The 19846-nt window shown below is 41.8% G+C and overlaps 1 protein-coding gene across 2 annotated transcripts in view; it reads left to right on the top strand.

Moving 5' to 3' along the window:
- The window catches only part of immt (inner membrane protein, mitochondrial (mitofilin)), a 76271-nt gene that overhangs the window by 43067 nt on the left and 13358 nt on the right, over positions 1 to 19846 (top strand). For both annotated transcript variants that reach the window (XM_030145273.1, XM_030145272.1), the window contains 4 exons: positions 2002 to 2137; positions 6026 to 6155; positions 18963 to 19186; positions 19343 to 19474. In XM_030145273.1, the coding sequence (XP_030001133.1) occupies positions 2002 to 2137; positions 6026 to 6155; positions 18963 to 19186; positions 19343 to 19474 (622 nt within the window). The remainder of the gene's footprint in view (positions 1 to 2001; positions 2138 to 6025; positions 6156 to 18962; positions 19187 to 19342; positions 19475 to 19846) is intronic.

Here is a 19846-nt window from a genome sequence, read left to right as displayed (position 1 = left end):
TTCATAAGGTTCTGAATAGATTAATCACGATTCGATTCGATTCAATTCAATATCGATTTGATTCAGTATTAATTGATTGATTCAGATTAATTTAGTGATACCAAAGTACAATTTTGAGTTGTAACCTGATTATTTAAGTACCACAGTCATGCAACACATGACTGGTATCAATATTGATATTAAAAAGGAAATAAATTTGACATTTCAGCAGTAAATTGCTGAATGTGCTCTGAAATAATGAACGGGACAGTGGCTCAGAATGGACTTCGTCATCTTTATTCTGTTTAATGGTGGAGGCTTCTACTCACTGGGGGGTTGGGGGGCGCGCCGTGATTGTTGGTCGGGGGGGGGGGGGATGTGTGCTCTGTGAATGTTGGTCGGGGAGTGACCTTCTTTACTATTCCTCTAACTCCATACTCAGCCACAGGTGATAGTATTGATCCAAGCTAATATTCCAACAACAACCGGCTTCTGCAACTCGCCGGGCAGCCAGTTCCTTCACACTGCGGGTTCAAGTTTGAGGCCGGAGGACCTCCAGCAGAGGAGGTTGCCCCACTGCGTCTTTTCCGCGTCTTTTTCGTGAGCGAGACCAAGTCTTCCCCAGGAGTTCGCTAGACGGAGCCGCCCGCAATTCCACGTACTCCCGGTCCTGCTCTGAAAAATCGATCTCATCCACTATTAATCGATTACGCAAAATTAAAATGAGATCGATCTGAGATCGATTAAAGCTATACCGTATGATATGGCATTTTTACACTTTTCTTTTGTCATCTTAAAATGCTCCTAATAAGTGTGTGTCAAACTAAAATGTAAACGAAATCCACCAGGTATTGAAACTCAAAAATGTTTAATTCTCATATATTTCTGATAAAAGTCTGACCAATCATTTTAGTCGGTCCGAATAAAATAATTGGCCGAACCTGACTGAGCCTCCTGTCAATCATCCATTACAGCTGTCCAGCATCCGATCCATTATTGCCGTCTCACATCCGATATGTGTACCTCTGAATCTGACGCTTCACTCGCGCTGGTTCTCCTGTCACTGACCACAGTCTACTGTCTAGGATGTGTTTGGATAGAACTGACATGCACATGTGGAAGGGAAAAAACGGATTTATTAACTGAAACAACAACTGAGGGGCACCAACGGGAGTCTGATTAATGAAGGATGGAGATAAAAGTCCGGAAGTCAGCTGTACTGGACTAAACAGGTCTGCATAAAGCTCAGCTTTTATGACGGTGGGACTCATACAGGTACATGTACATGGTGTCACACAATGTAAGATGATGTAGGATGATAATTGTATGGACTATGAAACTTCAAATGTCCACGGAAAATTCGCGGAGACCGCGCGTTCACAGTGCGCGCGCCCATCCCCTGGGCACTGCAGTGAAGACACTGACCCAGTACTGCACAGACCAGGTCTACTGATGAAACAGGAGCCACGGGCCCGCGGCAGGTGGATGATGCATCGGATTACTGAGGGAGGGGTCCGCGGACACGCCAAAACGGACCGAACCTCCACCTCTGCTTCCTCCTCCGTTTCCATCGCGCATCAGATTAGAGGAGGAGGAGCCTCAGTGCTCAGGCAGAGGGAAGGGGGCGGGGCTTTGGAGGGAGGCGGGTTGTTCATGTTCAAACTTTTACTAAGTGCGTGAGAAATGCCACATCGGTAGGTATAGCTTTAAATCGATTTTTTTTTACCCAGCCCTAATGATCACAGTATTAGTGTGTATGTAAATGGGCTCATTGTGATTCTGAAAGACACAGACACATTAACCTGGTTAAAAAAAAACAAACCACAGTATATGTAGGATTTGAAAATATATGGCTGTGATAACTTCTATAAATGATTTGCTTTAAATAAATATGAACTTTTCAACATTTCTGTGTGTTGACTGCTAAATCACAAATTGAGCATCAACATTATAAATTTTTTAGATCTTGTGTGAATTTACTCGTGAAACAGCTGACTCTTTGTAACCCTTATCTCCTTACAGTGAGGCTTTGGATGGACTCAAGTCCGAGATCGATAAATCCAAGGCCCTGAAGGTGGCAGCCACCCGCCCTCTGGTTTTAGCAGCAGAGGAAAACCTTCACAAAATGGTGGTGGACTTGGACAAGGTTGTCACTAAGGTATTGATAGTATTCAGGTTATTATTATACCAGGAGTGGCTTTGCAGATCACAGCATTTGTGTGTAGTCCTTGTTGAAGTTGTTGAACTCTGCTGATAGATAAGAATGTTTTCAATGCCAAAATCCCACTTTTCTGTCTTTGTCTTGCTTCTGTCCCAGGGCTGGACAATATAAGGTTATTTCTTTGAATTGATTAATTTCATTTCAATTCAGTTTTATTTGTAGAGCCCTATATCACAACAAGGTTGCCTCACAGGGCTTTACAGAATTAGTTGGATATGAAAACAGTCTAATAGACAGCAGATGAAGGAAATGGATTAATGTCCCAGGCCTCCCCCGTCCTTAGACCCTCCTCGGCAAAGAAAAACTCCAAAACCCAGTGGGAAAAGAGAACCCTCAGGGAGAACCACAGTCCCTTGGATGGACAGGCTATAGATGCACCAGGACTGATGAATGTCCATTTGCAGATGTAGTTGCAGTTTGTAAAGATGTGGTAGGGTGGGAGCACATGGCTCCATCTCAGATCCTGTCGTCATTGGGCCCTAGGCAGCTACAACTGAAACACTAGCCACTTCCCCCAGAGGGGGGTGCTCAACAAAAAAGTCAAAACATCCAGTGTTTTCCTACTGAGGATGCTTTATTTAATTTAAAACTAAGATACTTCATCATATATTTTGAATGTGTTGTTGCAGAGTTTTTGCCATAGCATCCTCTTCATGGACTGATAAGTTTAGTCAGTTTAACAACTAGTTTAGTAGTTGAGGGAGACATGTGGCTCAAACTGAGGTTTCTCAATTACTGACAGTACCTCACACGAAAATTTGTTCATCATGAGAGAACAAATTGGGCTGAATGTCTTGATAAGATTTGATGTAGATTACATACCAATGATGAGAAAGACATCAATGTAAAAAAAAAAAAAGTGTGATTTTTTTTTTTTTTTTTTTTTTTAAATTTGAACAGAAATGTTTGCTCTGATTTATTATTTAATGGAGCATGGATGGACATTTATTATTTAATGGAGCAGGTGTATTGAAGTCACTCACTTTGAGACTTTGGGAGTCCCATTGCCTGAAACAGGAAAAATGCAGCTGGATTTGCGGTGAATGAGGTGCTCCTGTTGCAAACAGTGTCAAAATAACTGGTTTTCTCTTGCTATTGTGGCATCACAATAGGTGTTCACAAACTGGGACTGTGTTTTCATGTGATTAATTTGATATTCATTATATATTTAGGGACTGAGCCTGAAAGGCGAGTCCCTCTCAATCACAGAGTGAGAGGACTTGCCTGAAAAGGCAAGTCCTCTCTCAAGTCCTATTGTATTTCGTTACTTTCTTATTAGGGGCAGAGCCTGAAAGGCTTTGTCTTTGTTCGTTTTTATATTATTATTCTCCCAACGCCACTTTGAACTGGAATTTGACCCCCTGAACATCCTCAAAAACTCACCAAATTTGGCGCAATGGTGAAAAATTTGAAAAAATATAAAAATTAACCCATAGGTGCCAAACTGTGCTCACTAGCACTGCCTACGTAAAAAAAACATCGGCAATGGCCCTAGTAGCCAGTAATGTCCTAGAGAAGGGGTGCTCAATCCTGGTCCTTGAGAGCTACTATCCTGCATGTTTTAGATGTTTCCCTCTTCTAGCACACCTGACGGTCATTATCAGGCTTCTGCAGAGCTTGATGATAGGCTTATCATTTGAATCAGGTGTGTTGGGTTAGTGGGTTAGGATAAGGTGTAGAAAATGGATGGATCGGATGTGAGGGCAACCAGTCTAAAATCGTTTAGGGTTTGGGGGGGACTGATCTTAGCAACAGTGAATAATTCGACATCGGCCATGCACATTCTCTCTAGAACATTGACCGATTTGCAGCAGTGCTCGTTCACATAGAGACACACACCCCCGCCAGTGGACTTGCCGGTGGTTAGTGCGTCCCTATCTAGTCGGACAGGCGATCCGAAGCTGCATAGTCCCAAGTCACTGTCCATGTCCCTGTTGGACAGACACATAAATGCCAGGAGGCAGGAGTCCCCGAACTTGTGGGAATACTGAGCCTGCGCCTGTAGCTCTTCGGATTTATTCTGAAGTGACTGTACATTCGATGATTGATGGCAGAGGGATGCGTGAGAGTGGCTGTTTTTTCACCCTAAAATGAGCGCCTCCTCTTCACCCCCGCTTCCTGGTCTTGGTTCTACGGGCTGAACCTGATCCTTAATATTGCTGTCTGACTGGCCATGCTAAGTCCCATATTGGCGAGTTTAAGTTCAATGGCAAATTAGTAGCATGACTCCAGTGTAGGAGAAACTCCCCAGAGTACTGGATCCTCTTTAAATGGAGTGGAGACGAGTCGCCAAAACTCCAAACCAGCCAAAACGCCATCCACAACAGAAGTATTGCCCAAAATTCTATAGTAGTTCACTGTTTCACCCTGATGACAGTAGGGTTGTACTGCTACTCATCCGGACGATAAGTTACTAAATTAAAACAACAAAACAAACCTCAAACAATGCACAGACATATCCTGCTGCCGGTCACTGCATGAGCATGCACCCTCTGTCTGTCTCTCTTTGTGTTATGGTTGTCATATGACGGTAAGAGCATTGGACCAGGACCTGTTGACTTCCAACCATTCATTCATTCATTCATTTTCTGAACCCGCTTTATCCTCACTAGGGTCACGGGGGTCGCTTGGAGCCTATCCCAGCTACATAGGGGCGAAGGCAGGGTACACCCTGGACAAGTCGCCAGTTCATCACAGGGCTGAACATATAGAGACAAACAATCACACTCACATTCACACCTATGGGCAATTTAGATTAACCAATTAACCTATTAGTACATGTTTTTGGATTGTGGGAGGAAGCCGGAGTACCCGGAGAGAACCCACGCAGACACGGGGAGAACATGCAAACTCCACACAGAAAGGTCCCACCCGTCGACTGGTGTTGGAATCGAACCCAGGACCTTCTTGCTGTGAGGCACGAGTGCTAACCACTGCACCACTGTGTCACCCACTGTCGACTTCCAACCACACTATTTTAATTAGCTAATTAATTATTGTGTGGAACAGCATCAACAAACAGCCCGACTATTACTAGTATACTATACTATAGTATACTAGTATATAATAGTATAGTATACTATTACTACTATACTAGTGAGGACTTTATGTGGAGTGTCTCTTTCCCTGGGTACTGGATGTGTTGAAACACAGAATCGAACCAACAAGGTTCTAGATGATGTTGAATCCATGACCTGAACCCTGAAAAGTCTTAACTGTCACAAATGTATTTCACACATTGGTGTCTTATGTTAGTCATGCAAGGCAAGGGAGATTTATTTGTATAGCACAATTCATATACAGGGCAATTCACAGTGCTTTACAAAAATGGAAAAGAAATTAGTTAAAAACACACAATTACATGCACTGTGAAGACCTCAGAATGTTGTAAATACTGTACTACATGTCAAGAAACGGTCCAATGAAGTCTGAAGTCTTCTGACCCTTCTACATTAAAGCGTATGAAGCAACAATGAAGCAGAATTTCTAATTTTTAATAACTAATGGATATTGACAGCTTGTCAAGCCATTGTCAACATTTGGAGTTTTTAACTGATAATGTGCACGCAATAGACTCGGATGAGGGGAAAAAAACAAAAATTAATGTTGAGATAGTATAATTATCCTAATATTGTGCCATTACAAATGACCATAGCTGGTCTGCAGCCTTCATTGTCAGAGTAGCACTTTTAAAGTGTGTGTTCTTTGCTATTATGAGCAATTTTCCCCTGTTCCATAATGCTGCTGTTCTTCTGCTCTCGGTGATCATTCCTCCACTTACACAGCACCAATGCTAGATGTGTGTGTATTTTTGTGTGTGTGCAGGTGCAGGCTGCAGAATCAGAAGCTAAGATCGTTTCCCAGTACAGTGAACTGGTTAATGAGGCCAAACTCCAGTTCCAAAGAGAAGTCACCAGCCTGACTCCAGAAATTCAGGCCAACTGGAAGGGACTCAGTAAGATGACAAAAACTTCCTCAGTGAATACTCATGCTGCACTGTACAGCACCAGCTGTGGCGGCCAAACCTGTCTCCCAACACCACATCATGATATTTGTGTATATTTAACCTTTTAGGATCATGTGTGTCTCCACTGCCACATTTATGCATTCACTTGCTATTGACATAATTCGAACAGCATTTGACTGCTGAGATTCAGAGCTTTCTACTGCTTTATGGTAGAGGCCCGAAATTGCCTGTGGGGGAGGGGTCAAAGTGGGCCGAGCATAGACTCACAGACCGGAACATGGCAGTCACCAGCAGGTGCAGTTGGTGAAAGACACTACTTTTATCAATCAAGTAATCAACAAAATTTATTTATGTGGCGTCACATCATAAGAAAAGTTATCTCATGACACTTTACATTTAGAGCTGGTCTTAAACAGACTCTTAAGACAATTTACAGAAATCCAACAGAATCCTCCAGGAGCAAACACTTGGTGACAGTGGCGAGGAAAAACTTCCTTTCAACAGGCAGAAACCTCGAGCAGACCCCAGTTCTTGGAGGATGGTCGTCTGTCATGACCAGTTAGGGTTAAAGAAAGAGGGTTAAATTAAGAGAGAGAGAGCGAGTGGGGGAGAAGGGGGGAAATAGGGGGAGACACATGGACGAAAAGAGGTGATGACATGCATCCAATTGTTAAAAGGTGTGCAGGATCCCAAAAAGAAACAGTGGATGAAAAAATAAGATAAGGTTCGCACAACATGTGAGCTGTCAAGAAGATATTTATTCACCACAGTGATGACGTTTCGGGCATCGGCCCTTCATCAGACATGGGACAGGTCATGACACACAGCTGTTTATATGGGAAATTAGTATTAGTAGTATAGTAATTAGTATCCTACTGCTGTGGTGAATAAATATCTTTTTCAGAGCTCACAGGTTGTGCGAACTTTATCTTACTTTTTCAAGGCACATGGATGCACAGCAAACTGACTACAACTGTTAAAAATTAAAACTTTTAAAAACTAAAACAGCTGGTGCTAGTATAATGACCAATAGCTAGAGCCAGGGCATAAAATTAGCACCCGCCAAGCGCCAATGGTGGGTGAAAAAATAGTTTGGCGTGTAAAACAAAAACACTCACCTGCCAGTGGCTGATGGAAATTTTTGAATTGCACGTGAGTTTTTGTTTTCATACATTTGACCATTTCTGCCGGATCGTCCTAAGCAGCTTGCTGACACAGAATCCCACATGTCTGACTCAGGCTGATGATGTGGTGATTACCTGAGCCAGTCGGGTTGACATGTGACCCAGTGTGGATCCAAGTTAATATTCCTAGAATGACCGGCTTCCGCAACCCTCCTCAGAGAGTCTCCACCGACCAGACGGTCCAGGTAGCCAATTCCTGCACAATGCATATTTACCTCTGCCAAGGAGGTTATGTTTTTGCCAGGGTTTGTTTGTTTGTTTGTCTTTTTGTCTGTCCGTTAGTGTGCAACATAACTCAAAAAGTTATGGACAGATTTTGATGAAATTTTCAGGGTTTGTTGGAAATGGGATAAGGAAGAAATGATTAAATTTTGGTGGTGATCGGGGGTGGGGGGGCCCATTTCCAACAAACCCTGAAAATTTCATCAAAATCTGTCCATAACTTTTTGAGTTATGTTGCACACTAACGGACAGACAGACAAACAAACAAACAAACCCTGGCAAAAACATAACCTCCTTGGCGTGGGGGGGGGCCCACAGGGGGGGCCACTGATCAGCCTTGGCGGAGGTCTCTCCGAGTGCTTCTAGTTGATTTTGAGATTGGGAGGACCTCCTGCGAAGGAAGGGTGGGTAAAACCCCTCCTGCGCCAGAACCGGCGTGAGCGAGACTGAGACGCTCCGTCTCCCACAGGGGCCCCACGATCCATAATAATCCAAGTCTCCCGCTATACAACAAAAGAAGAGATTTTGCACTAAGCATGGACCCAAAAAAAAAGTCACTGAATGGAAGAAGAATTTACTTTGATCAAGATTATCCCCCTGTCATTTTACAAAAGCGCAAAGAATAGTCTTAAGCGAAGAAAGTACTGAAACAGGAAAAAAAGTCAGGTTCCAGACCCTGTTCCCTGCTTAACTGAGAATATATTTTTTGAAGATGGAACTCGACTGTACCAGACATTGGAGGCGACCTGAAACATGAACAGCAGAGGGCTACAGGTGATACAGGTGATAACACCAAGCTTGGCAGATCAGCTATCCTGCTCTGCATGGAAGGTGATGGGAGACCAACAACAGTGAGGAACAGTAGAGACTCGTGAAAAAAACAGACAAAAACTCCAGGCCTTCAGGAGACCCTCCTCTCCCACCACAGGAGCCAGTCAGACACAATGAGTAACACTTAGTGTGCTTGCGCTAGGAAAATGAAAGATACAGCTACTGTGGCTACATTAGTACAAATGAGTGTAGCCACAAAAAGCCACAGCCAGTCTGGGTCCCTGCGACAAGCATAGCTCCCCTGGGAAATTTGGGGAAAAATGAAGTCTTTTTCCTGCATTCTGGTGCATTTTGAGCTTAAAAATATGTTCAATCTGGTTTCAGTTTCATACAAAAAAAATCATAAAGAATTAACTTAAGTCAACATTTTCATCTAAACTATTTTTATTTCTAATCTAATGTATAACAAAACAATAAATGATAGACTTATAAATACACTTATTCTGACCACTGATGTTCATGAGATTCAATATGAGATTCAGTATAAAATAAATTTACCAGTGAGACATGATTTATCATAGTCATTTGGTAATTAAATATGGACAGGTATGGACTCTTGAAATTATTTTATTTAGACTAGAAAGTACTGCTGACCAGACTAGAATGTACATGGACTTATTACTAATTTAAACTTGGATATCTCAGATAATTGACTTGTTTTAAACTATTTGACAATGGACAGATCCATAGGTAGATCATCACAGGTGTTTTCAGCCTCCTGACCCCGATCCTTTGGCACTACAGCCCTGGTTGCTGCAGCTGTGGCTTCTGATAGTTTTTCTTTATTAGTCTGGAAAAAAGTGCTGCTACTGACATTTAATGTGTTGGAATGAGCGTTTCTCAATTAATCCACCAGGGGGCGCTGCTCTTAATTAACCATATTGGACAAATACCACGAAGAAGAGTAAAGTTTTTTTTGAGGAGAAGAAGAAGAAAGTCAGTCGTAACGAGCATGGAGACGACAGAGGCAACACTAACGTGATACTAATATTGCAGCGTTTTCGCTGGTAAGGTTTAAAAGCGAAGCTTCAGCAGGTAGAGAAAAGATAAATGAGCCATAAGTTTCGTTTTCACTTCCGCTGGTGGCATTCTGCACCGCTCCGTACCCCTCTCTGTCTGGATACTCATCCACCGTCACCTGGAAAACGGATGGAATGTACGCAGAGGACGGACAGAACGCTGCATCCGTATCTGTCTGTGTCTTTAACTTTAGTTGCAGTCAGCGTTTACTTTAATCATTATCATTTATTTAGTAAAATCTCCACACTCTTTACACTCCTCACACGTTATTCCTCCTCCTCGTACCTGCTGCACTGAACTGTGAATGTCACATGGCCGTAAGTGGTATCGGTGTATTTGTATAGGATTACTTTTACGAGTAAGAGTACACACACGGAGTATCGGAGCTGATACCCGATACTCGTATCGGAATCCTTCCCATACATCCTATCTTTATAATGTAATTTTTTTTTTTTTTTTTATAAATTTACCTTCTCGCTTACCTTTGCTTCACCAGCTCCTTTGCTTTCAATAGATGTTGTACATGATGAAACGAACGAGTGGTAACTTCCCACAAGTGACGTGTGCAGTGTGAATTTGGAAAAAATCGGAAACGTTCGGGTGAGTTCCATCGCTCTCAGCAGCGTTCTTCAGTAGTGGAGACCACATTTGTTATTTTCCTTGGTTATCGCTCGGACATTTTCGATCAGAGATGTAAGTTGGTTGATTTTACTAAAAAATACCTTCACCACTGTGGCTCCATGGGTTGAAAACAACTTCGCCAACCAGGAAGATGCATCACCAATGGCGATGCGGCGATAGGCTAGCGCAAGCCTGGACTTAATTCATGGTAAGATTAGCATGGTATAAATAACAGCATATGCACCTCTTTCCCCCTAGTTCGATGAGAATATATTTGTGAGGAGGGACAAACAGCGGTTTTGCAGTAATGGAGGCAGATACATAGAGGTGTCTTAGGGAACCTCAGCCCAAAGTAAGGAGAGTTCTCTCCCTACTGCTTGACACCTTTACCAACACAGCTCAGGGTCTTCCACAAGAGACCCCAACCTTGGTATCTTTATGTTTAATGGTTGTTTATAGTTATTCAGTGTTCTTGTTTAATCAGGAAGTAGATCAGATGAATGTGTTTCATGTTTTCTACATGGACGGGTTTTATGTTAACCAGTTATGGCCAGTGGAAAAGGTAAAAATAATTTCTTTTAATGTCAATAGATTAATGAACCCAGTGAAGCGCTGTAGAATTTTAAACAAAATGAAGCGAGAACAAGCTCACATAGTGCATTTACAAGAAACCCACTTGAAAAAAGGTGAGCATGAGAAATTCAAGCGAATGGGATTTATGAATAAGTTGTTTTTTTTTCATCATATGAGTCTGGGCTAACCATTCTCATTTCAGATAAAAATAAATTTTGAAATGATGTTTGAGTTGAGGGACAAGGAGGGGAGACTTGTATATTATTATTGTTATTATTATTATTATTATTATTATATTAGTAATGGGGAGTATAGATGGGAAATTAGTCACCCTAATGAACATATATGCAGCCCTAGGAAGTGACTTTAATTTCTTCCAGAACAAGGTTAATATATCGATAACCAAAACAAAAGGTATTTTGATATGTGGAGGAGATTTAAACTTATGCTTGGAACCAGAACTTGATAGTTCAATAAAAAAAATACCAGAATCAAACTCTGTAGCTAATAAAGTTCAAACACTATTTGAAGACGTTGGTTTGATTGATATATGGAGAGATCTCTATCCTAACAGAGATTATACTTATTATTCAACTCCACACTCTATTTACACAAGAATAGATTACTTTTTAACATTTGGAAAAACAAAGATAAAATCCTAAAAAGTGAACAAAAGATATAAGCGACCATGCACCCATACACTTATTAGTCGACAATTATATATGATACAGAGCTTAGGATATAGCAATTGCTACTACAGACTTGAGAAAATGAGCCTACAGTACACATGTAAATATAAATAAATGTATAATGTGTATGTGAATATCTGTAAGTGCCCAAGATGTATATGGGTCAGTGCATCTCAGATCACCCAAAAAAGTGGCATTTTTAAACCTCATCTCCTCCATTTCTTATGAAATTTGGTTTAAAGGTAATTCATAGCCAGAAAAGCCAAAATTTCAACTTTATCGGACCAACGGTATTCGAGATACCACAATTTCATTTTTTCACTTCTTTGCAAAAAATGCTGTGGCGGCCAAATTTCAAATTGCAGTAACTTAGCAACCACTGGTCCGATTTGAAAAAGCAAGGTATTTCTGTAACAGGGAGACCATAAGGAATCTCAATCCTTATATGCATTCTGTTGTGCATCTGGGTACTTTTGAGTTGGATAACATTTTGATATATAATTTGACCTTGAAATTGACACTGTGGGACACGTCCGACCACTTTGACACCATATGAAAAATGTAGCCCTATGTGTCAACTACAACATATAAAAAAATAGGAAGGGTTTCTTTTTTCTTTTCATGCAATACCATGTAGAAGCTGACATGCTCATTCCTTCAGAGATCCATTCAGTGTCCTTTCTGTATACTTTTTTTTTTCCGAGCAGAAGAAAAAACAAAACTTTTATGTGTGCAAGGAACTAATAACAGAGCATATACATTAATAAATAGAGGTGATAAAGACAATATAGCAATTGCCATGTACACTAGTAATAACAAAATAACAAAATGCTCAAAAAGGACTGGGAAGAAGAAAACTTATTAAATCCCACCCCCATCTCTCATTTATACAACATAACATTACTTTTGCTTCCTTAATGATAAAGTCAATAATAATAACAAACATGGCGACGACGGAAGAGGTTTTACTAACGTTAATATTGAGAAGGGTAGTTGGAATTAGAATGGCTGTGCTCTGCGTCAGACTCAAGCTGGGGTCCACCACTTCCAGCTCATAGCTCGCACCACGTCCGACTCGGGCCGGGCTTGCTGCTTCCGGCTCGGGCTGGGGTCCACTGTGCAGCTGGGGTCAGGGCTCACTGTGTCCTGCTCTGCACATAATGCTGTAGCTGGGCTCCACGTGCGGCTCCAACAGAATTCCGTGAGTCAGTCATCTTGCAAAGCTCTAGTACAAAGTTGTCCGGAAATGTCATTGAAAATGACAAATGAGCCATACCGCGGTACATGCTCATACTGAACCGTGAGGGGTGTACTGAACATGAACTGATGGTACATGTTGTACCGTTGCACCCCTACACACTACCAGTCGTGGTAGTATGACTGCTAGGGGCAGTGGGGCAGTAGCTGCAGCTGCAGTACATCTAGAATGCTGCTGCTCAAGTCCTGACTAGAACCAGGAAGTACAACCGTATTAGTCCTGTGCTCAAATCTCTGCACTGGCTTCCTGTCGCTCAGAGAATAGACTTTAAAACAGCTCTGCTCGTTTATAAGTCTCTCCGTGGTCTAGCACCAAAGTACATCTGTGACATGTTGGTCCTATATAAACCATCTCGGACCCTGAGAACCTCAGGGACTGGTCTTCTGCTGGCACCCAGAGTCAGGACTAAACAGGGCGAAGCTGCATTTCAGTTCTATGCAGCTAAACTCTGGAACAGTCTTCCTGATAACTTGAGACAGGCCTCTACTCTGACAATGTTTACGTCCAGGCTGAAAACAGCTCTGTTCAACTGTGCATATAACAACTGAAAGGGTTCTATCTGCACTCCTCTCTTTTACTTTGCTTTAATTGATTATTATTTATGTTTTATTGATTATGTTTTAATTGTAATTGTGTGTTCTTAATCTGTCTCTTTTCCATTTTTGTAAAGCACTGTGAATTGCCCTGTGTATGAATTGTGCTATACAAATAAATCTGCCTTGCCTTGCCTAGTGATCGGGGCACTAGGGGCAGTAACCCCCAAGGTGAGTGAATGGCTCCAGCAGATACCAGGAACAACATCAGAGATCTCTGTCCAAAAGAGCACAGTCCTAGGAACAACTTAAGATCCTGCACAGAACCCTCAGGCTCCCAGGCCTCTGGTAGGGGACCCGAGCCTGAAGGTGGCACCGCCCAGGCATGCGAGAACACAGTTTTGTTTTTTCTCTACCAGTCAAAAGTTTGGAAACACCTTCTCATTCAATGTTTTTTTTCTTTATTTGTATTGCTTTCTGCATTGTAGATACACCCAGATGACATCAAAACATCAATTACAGTTAAATAACCTGTTACAGCTGAAACATTATTAGCCACTGCAGTAGTTACCTTTTTTTTGTTCAGGCTGTTTATTTAACTCTAACTGCAGCAAGTAGCTTCTCATTTCTTTAACGTCAAAAAGATTGGACAATGCCAGGATTGATCAGGGTCATCAGGCTTGTGACAATGGTTCAGGGTGATTGAGACATTTTCACACACGGATACCATCACCATATAGTCCAGACTCAAATTTGGGATGTGATGAAGATTTGATGCTGTGATCCCATTCTTCATCATCAGTCATCAAAAATTAATGTAACTATGGATGGAAAAAATATTATGAACCTTATTGTGACACTACATAAACATTATGTAGCAAAAAAGATGTTGCAGTGAATGTCTCCTGTAATCAAAACCAAAGGTGGTGCAGTGAAATATTGCAAGTGTGACTTCTTTTTTTTTTGGCCAGGCAGCGTGTATGTGTGTATACACATACACACACACACACACACACACACATATATATATATATATATATATATACACACACACACACACTCACACTCTACCGGTCAAAAGAACACCCCAATTTTTCCAGTTTTGTATAAAAATTCAAGGAGTTCAAGTCCAATGAACAGCTTGAAATGGTACAAAGGTAAGCAGTGAACTGCCAGAGGTAAAAAAAAAAAAAAAAAAGGGTAAGGTTAAACAAAACTGAAAAATGATGTACATTTCAGAATTCTACAAAAAGGCGAACAAGAAATGGGTTAACAACTTAAAGCAGTTCTGCTGCAATAGTGGTTGATCAAGCCTTGAAAGTTGGTGCTACCAATTCCTACAGGTGTCCCAATGTTTCTGAATTACTTCCAACCCCCTCTGTCTGCATGAAAGTAGAGTTGGTGCACACTTTGGTACCATACTGCTGTGAGCATTATTTGAACAGTATTGTACTGCAGAAAGTAATGTTTTACTATAAAAATGGCGAGGAAAAGGCAAGTAACGATAGAAGAGAGACAGACCATCATAACACTTAAAAATGTAGGTCTTTCCTACAGAGAAATTGCCAAGAAAGTCAAGGTGTCAGTAAGTCCAGTTTCCTTCACCATCAAAAGGCACTCAGAAACTGGGGGAAATGCTGACAGGAAGAGGTCTGGCAGACCCAAAGCCACAACAGAATCAGAAGACAAGTTTCTGAGAGTCAACAGCTTGCATGATAGACGACTCACAGGACAACAGCTTCAAGCACAGCTCAATAGTGGTCATAGTAAACAAGTCTCAGTTTCAACTGTGAAGAGAAGACTTTTAGTTGCAGGTTTGATGGGTCGAGTTGCAGCAAGAAAGCCATTGCTGAGACTTCAGAATAAGAAAAAGAGGCTTGCCTGGGCCATGAAACACCGCCAGTGGACTACTGAAGACTGGAAGAAGGTGTTATGGACTGATGGATCCAAATTTGAAATCTTCGGTTCATGCTGCAGGACTTATGTACGCCGTCGAGTAGGTGAAAGGATGGTTCCTTAGTGTGTGACATCAGCTGTCAAACATGGAGGAGGAAGTGTGATGGTCTGGGGCTGTTTTGCTGGATCCAGGGTCAGTGACTTGTACAGAATGAAAGGCACCCTGAACCAAAACGGCTACCACAACATTCTGCAGCGCCATGCGGTGCCCTCTGGGATGCGCCTAGTTGGTCAGGGGTGCATCCTACAGCAAGATAATGACTCAAAACATAAGTCCAAGCTATCCCAGAACTACCTTAAGAAAAAAGAACAAGATGGTACGTTTGAAAACATGGAGTGGCCAGCACAGTCTCCAGAGTTAAACCCCATCGAGCTGGTTTGGGATGAACTGGACAGAAGAGTGAAAGCAAAGCAACCTACAAGTGCTACACATTTATGGGAACTTGTGCAACAGAGTTGAGAAGAACTTTCTGAAGAATATTTGATTTCCATTGTAGAAAGAATGCCATGAGTGTGTTCAACTGTTATATCTGCCAAAGGTAGCTACTTTGATGAGTCAAAAGTTTAGAACACATTCTGGTTTCTAAATTGACTCCATGATTTCTTTTTTAACTTCAATTGTGTATTTGTTCTATGCTTTAATTTTAGAGTACACTGAGACATTAAACTGCATCATTTTCAATGAAATTCTGGAAAGATTGGAGTGTTCTAAAACTTTTAACTGGTAGTGTACATCTATCACTCCTACTGTCTTCCGATGTTTATCCACCACCACTATGATTGGCCATCACCATCTTGTCGGTCTGGATGTGGAAGTCCCACAGGATCTTGGCTTGTTTGTTCTCTGTCACCTTTGGGGGTGTCTCCCCTCTGGACCCTGGGACCTCCAGTCCATACTACCTGGTAATGCCGCTCCATGTATGCCTTGCCTTCCAGCATCTTACACCCTGTTGTGATGTGCTGGACTGTCTCAGGCGCTTCTCTACACAGCCTACACCTGGGGTCTTGTCTGGTGTGGTAGACCCCGGCCTCTATTGCTCAGGGCCTGTTCTTGTGCAGCCATGAGTAGTGCTTCTGTGCTGTCTTTCAGTCCAGCCTTTTCTCGATGTTTTCTCAATATCAGCCACTTCTTCAATTTGCCGGTGGTACATGCCATGCAAGGGCTTGTCTTTCCATGTTAGCCCCTCGGGCTCCTTGTCCTCACTGGGCTTTTATTGCCTGAGGCATTCACTTTTCAGTCGGTCATTGGGGGCCATTTTCTTGACATATTCCTGGAGGTTTGTCGTTTCCTCCTAGACAGTAGTTCTGACACTTACTAGTCCTCGGCCCCCCTCCTTTCTCTTTGTGTACAGCCTCAGGATGCTGGACTTGGGGTGAAACCCTCCATGTATGGTAAGAAGCTTTCTTGTCTTGATACCAGTGGCTTGTATCTCTTCCAGTGGCCAGGATATTATGCCAGCAGGGTATCTGATCACTGGTAAGGCATAGGTGTTAATGGCTTGGATCTTATTTTTGCTGTTCAGCTGACTTTTCAGAACCTGCCTTACCCTCTGTAGGTATTTGGCTGTGGCTGACCTCCAAGCTGCCTCCACATGAATACCATTTGCCTGTGGGATCCCCAGGTATTTGTAGCTGTCCTGCACATCTGTAATGTTCCCTTCAGGTAGCTCAACCCCTTCAGTTGTGATCACCTTTCCTCCTCTAGATATCATCCGCTAGTCTGAATGACATCCCAATGTCTTTGCTGTAGATCCGAGTGTGGTGGATCAGGGAGTCAATGTCTGGATAGCTCTGTGGTTTGCAACACTGACTTTGGGGCAGAAGGTTGCCGGTTTGAATCCCGGCAGGAGCGAAGCATGGATCCAGGTGGGCCCTTGGGCAAGGCCCTTTACACTATATGCCTATACCTCCGAATGAGCGTTACAATAAATGATAGATTCCTACCGGCTCAGACGTCGCCCGGGACAACAAGGTCTGCGTCAGGTGTCGGGGAACCAGGACATCCTGATGTCAAATTGGCTACTGGAACAAGACATTCATGGAGCAGGGCAGATATATATATATATATATGTATGTATGTATGTATGTATGTATGTATGTGTGTGTGTGTGTGTGTGTGTGTGTATATATATATATATATATATATATATATATATATACAGACAGACAGACGTTTTCAGTTTTGAAAGCCATGGCTCGGTTTTTTTCGGTTCGGTACAGGAAGAAAGAAAACCCCTCAAAATGTTTTTAATGCATTTATGAATTTTTGAACATTTTCCACCAATTTTTGGAGTAGAATATAGAAAAACAGGAATAATACAATTCTGCTGCTATAAATCAAATAGAAAATAAAATACATAAAATATTACTAAATGTATTTTAAAAATTAGTATTGCACTTTTCCCTGACAGGTAGTTTTGAACAAACAACAAAAATCAAATCCCATTTCTCAGTTCACATTCTGTATAAAAATAAAAACAAAAAAATTCCACATGAAGTGCAACATTAAGAAGAGGGCAAACTGGTATTCACTTTTAACAAACTGAAGAGCAAACACTGACAAAAAAAATTAACCAAATTATGTATTTTAGGACAGCTAACTGTTTAGGCCACTTTGTGTACTTGTGTGTGTATACATGGTGCAATTCGTCAAAAACATCGGGGGGGCACAGTTATATACGTGGGGGTTCGGTCCATAACTAACGTAACTAACGCTGGCATGAAACTAAAGTGAAACTTTATATACTTTCAACGTCCAACTCCCGGGTTCTATTCCTCTATTATACAGCGTGTGTGTGTGTGAGAGAAAGACAGACTGAGAGACAGACAGACAGAGCTAGTGTAAGTGTTTTAGAATTACCGTAGTTCATAGGGGTCAAACAGCGTTCATCTTATCTTCTCTTTCCTCATTGTTGTCTTTCACCTGAACCCGTAGGGATCCCAAACGGGACTGTAATGATGGCAGAGCATCTTCAGTCTCTTCCCTTCAGGTTGATATCATATTTGTTGTTTATTTTAACCTTATATCAGCTGCTATTTCATATTTGGGGTCATTGTGCGCTGCTTTAATATGTCCGTGTGGAACTTGCGCAGATTTAAAGTTCCACATCAAACGTCTTTTGTTCCTTTTTCTTTTTCTCAACATACTGTGCCGTTTTGGTACAGCTGTGTACCGAACCGAACAGGTGCATACCGAAACGGTTCGGTTTGGTATGTGTACTGTTACTGGCCTAATATATATGTGCAGAGAGCTTGCCAGGGCAGCAGGAGATGCACTGTCTGCAAAAGATGCAGGGTGGATGTTTTTGTCAGTGAAATGAGGGGCTCCGTTTACAACTAGACAAAATGAACAGAGACTAACACATGGGTAAAAAAAAAGACTATAAATACAAAGCTAGAACATGGACAGAGAATGATCTAGACAAACAAAAGTGTTTGAGCACATGTAAAATAGTTGAAAGTTTATTTCTATAATCTCATAAACCTTTGTTCTGCAAATTTAGTTGTTTTTCATAATAAATATGAATTTAATCCAGGTACATCCACCAATACTTTAGTCAGTTTTTTTACTTTCTACTAAAACACACTGTTTTAAGCATTTATTACATGTAATTATGATAATTAAAGGCCAGATATTGAAAGTTAGGTTCTTCCTGAAAATAGGTGCAAAAGAATTGGTAAAAAATACATTTTCTGACGATTTTATTGCAAAAACAACATAACTAAATCTAGGCAGCCTGTTATAATGGTTGTTTTAAAAGGGTTAAACTCATCCTGTTAGAGAATATTTGCTGTCAGATCCTTCAGTTATCCCCAGAGTCAGTTTTTAATTTAAATATACTGAGTGAGGCTGGTTCATTTACGCGCCCAAAGCAGGATGACTTAAAGTTTCTTCCTTTGTGTTTCAGCTGGTAAACTGTCGCCAGATGACCTGAACGCCTTAATTGCCCATGCGCACCGTCGCATTGACCAACTGAACCGCGAGCTGGCTGAGCAAAGAGTCAGGGAGCAGATCCACATCGACTCAGCGCTGGAGCAGCAGAAACTGGAGGATCAGAAGGCTCTGGACAAGGCTGTAAACATTGCTGTGCATCATATCAAGGAGGAGGCCCGCTTAGAGCAGGAGAGGAAGGTATGGGGTGGAGGGACAGTGTTTTCTTGATTCACTGTTTTGCTTTTTACTAAAGGCAGCTGACAGACCTGCTTTGTGAAGCCTCAGATTGGGGCTGATCTACTACATAAACAGTTTCTATAAAGGCTGTGATGGACTATCCCTGTGTTTGTACAGCTGTCTGAGTTAAGAGAAGTTATGGAAGCGGAGATGAGGACTCAGCTTCGGCGTCAGGCGGCTGCTCACACAGACCACGTCCAAGATGTGCTTAAAGTCCAGGAGCAGGAACTGAGAACTGAGGCAGATCAGGTCTGCACTGACGCACTGTTTGACACTACACGCACACAACAAGGAACCAGTGTTGTTTCCATTTGTCAACCTCATTCCTTTAGAAACTGCTGACTTGAAGGCTCTTTTACACCGTCCTCATTGGTGAAGGCTTTAGAATGATCCAATTGGGATTGCAAAGTCCCCCAGGTCAAACAAATAATTTTGGTCTGGATCAACCTTACCATGGTTTAGTTCATATACAGCATGAAAAACATTTTGGATTGGTTGAATTTTGGCAGTAATTAAAAATTATGTGATTTACGTAGTTGCTAATATCTCTCATACATAAAAACCCATCTAGGACAGCCTAGTATATAATGTAATAAAACCGTGAAGCTTGAACAAACTCAA

Source organism: Sphaeramia orbicularis, chromosome 10, assembly GCF_902148855.1.
Source record: "Sphaeramia orbicularis chromosome 10, fSphaOr1.1, whole genome shotgun sequence".
NCBI lineage: Eukaryota > Metazoa > Chordata > Actinopteri > Kurtiformes > Apogonidae > Sphaeramia > Sphaeramia orbicularis.
Note: the sequence above shows the minus strand (reverse complement) of the source record. Positions and strands in the feature narration are given on the sequence as shown.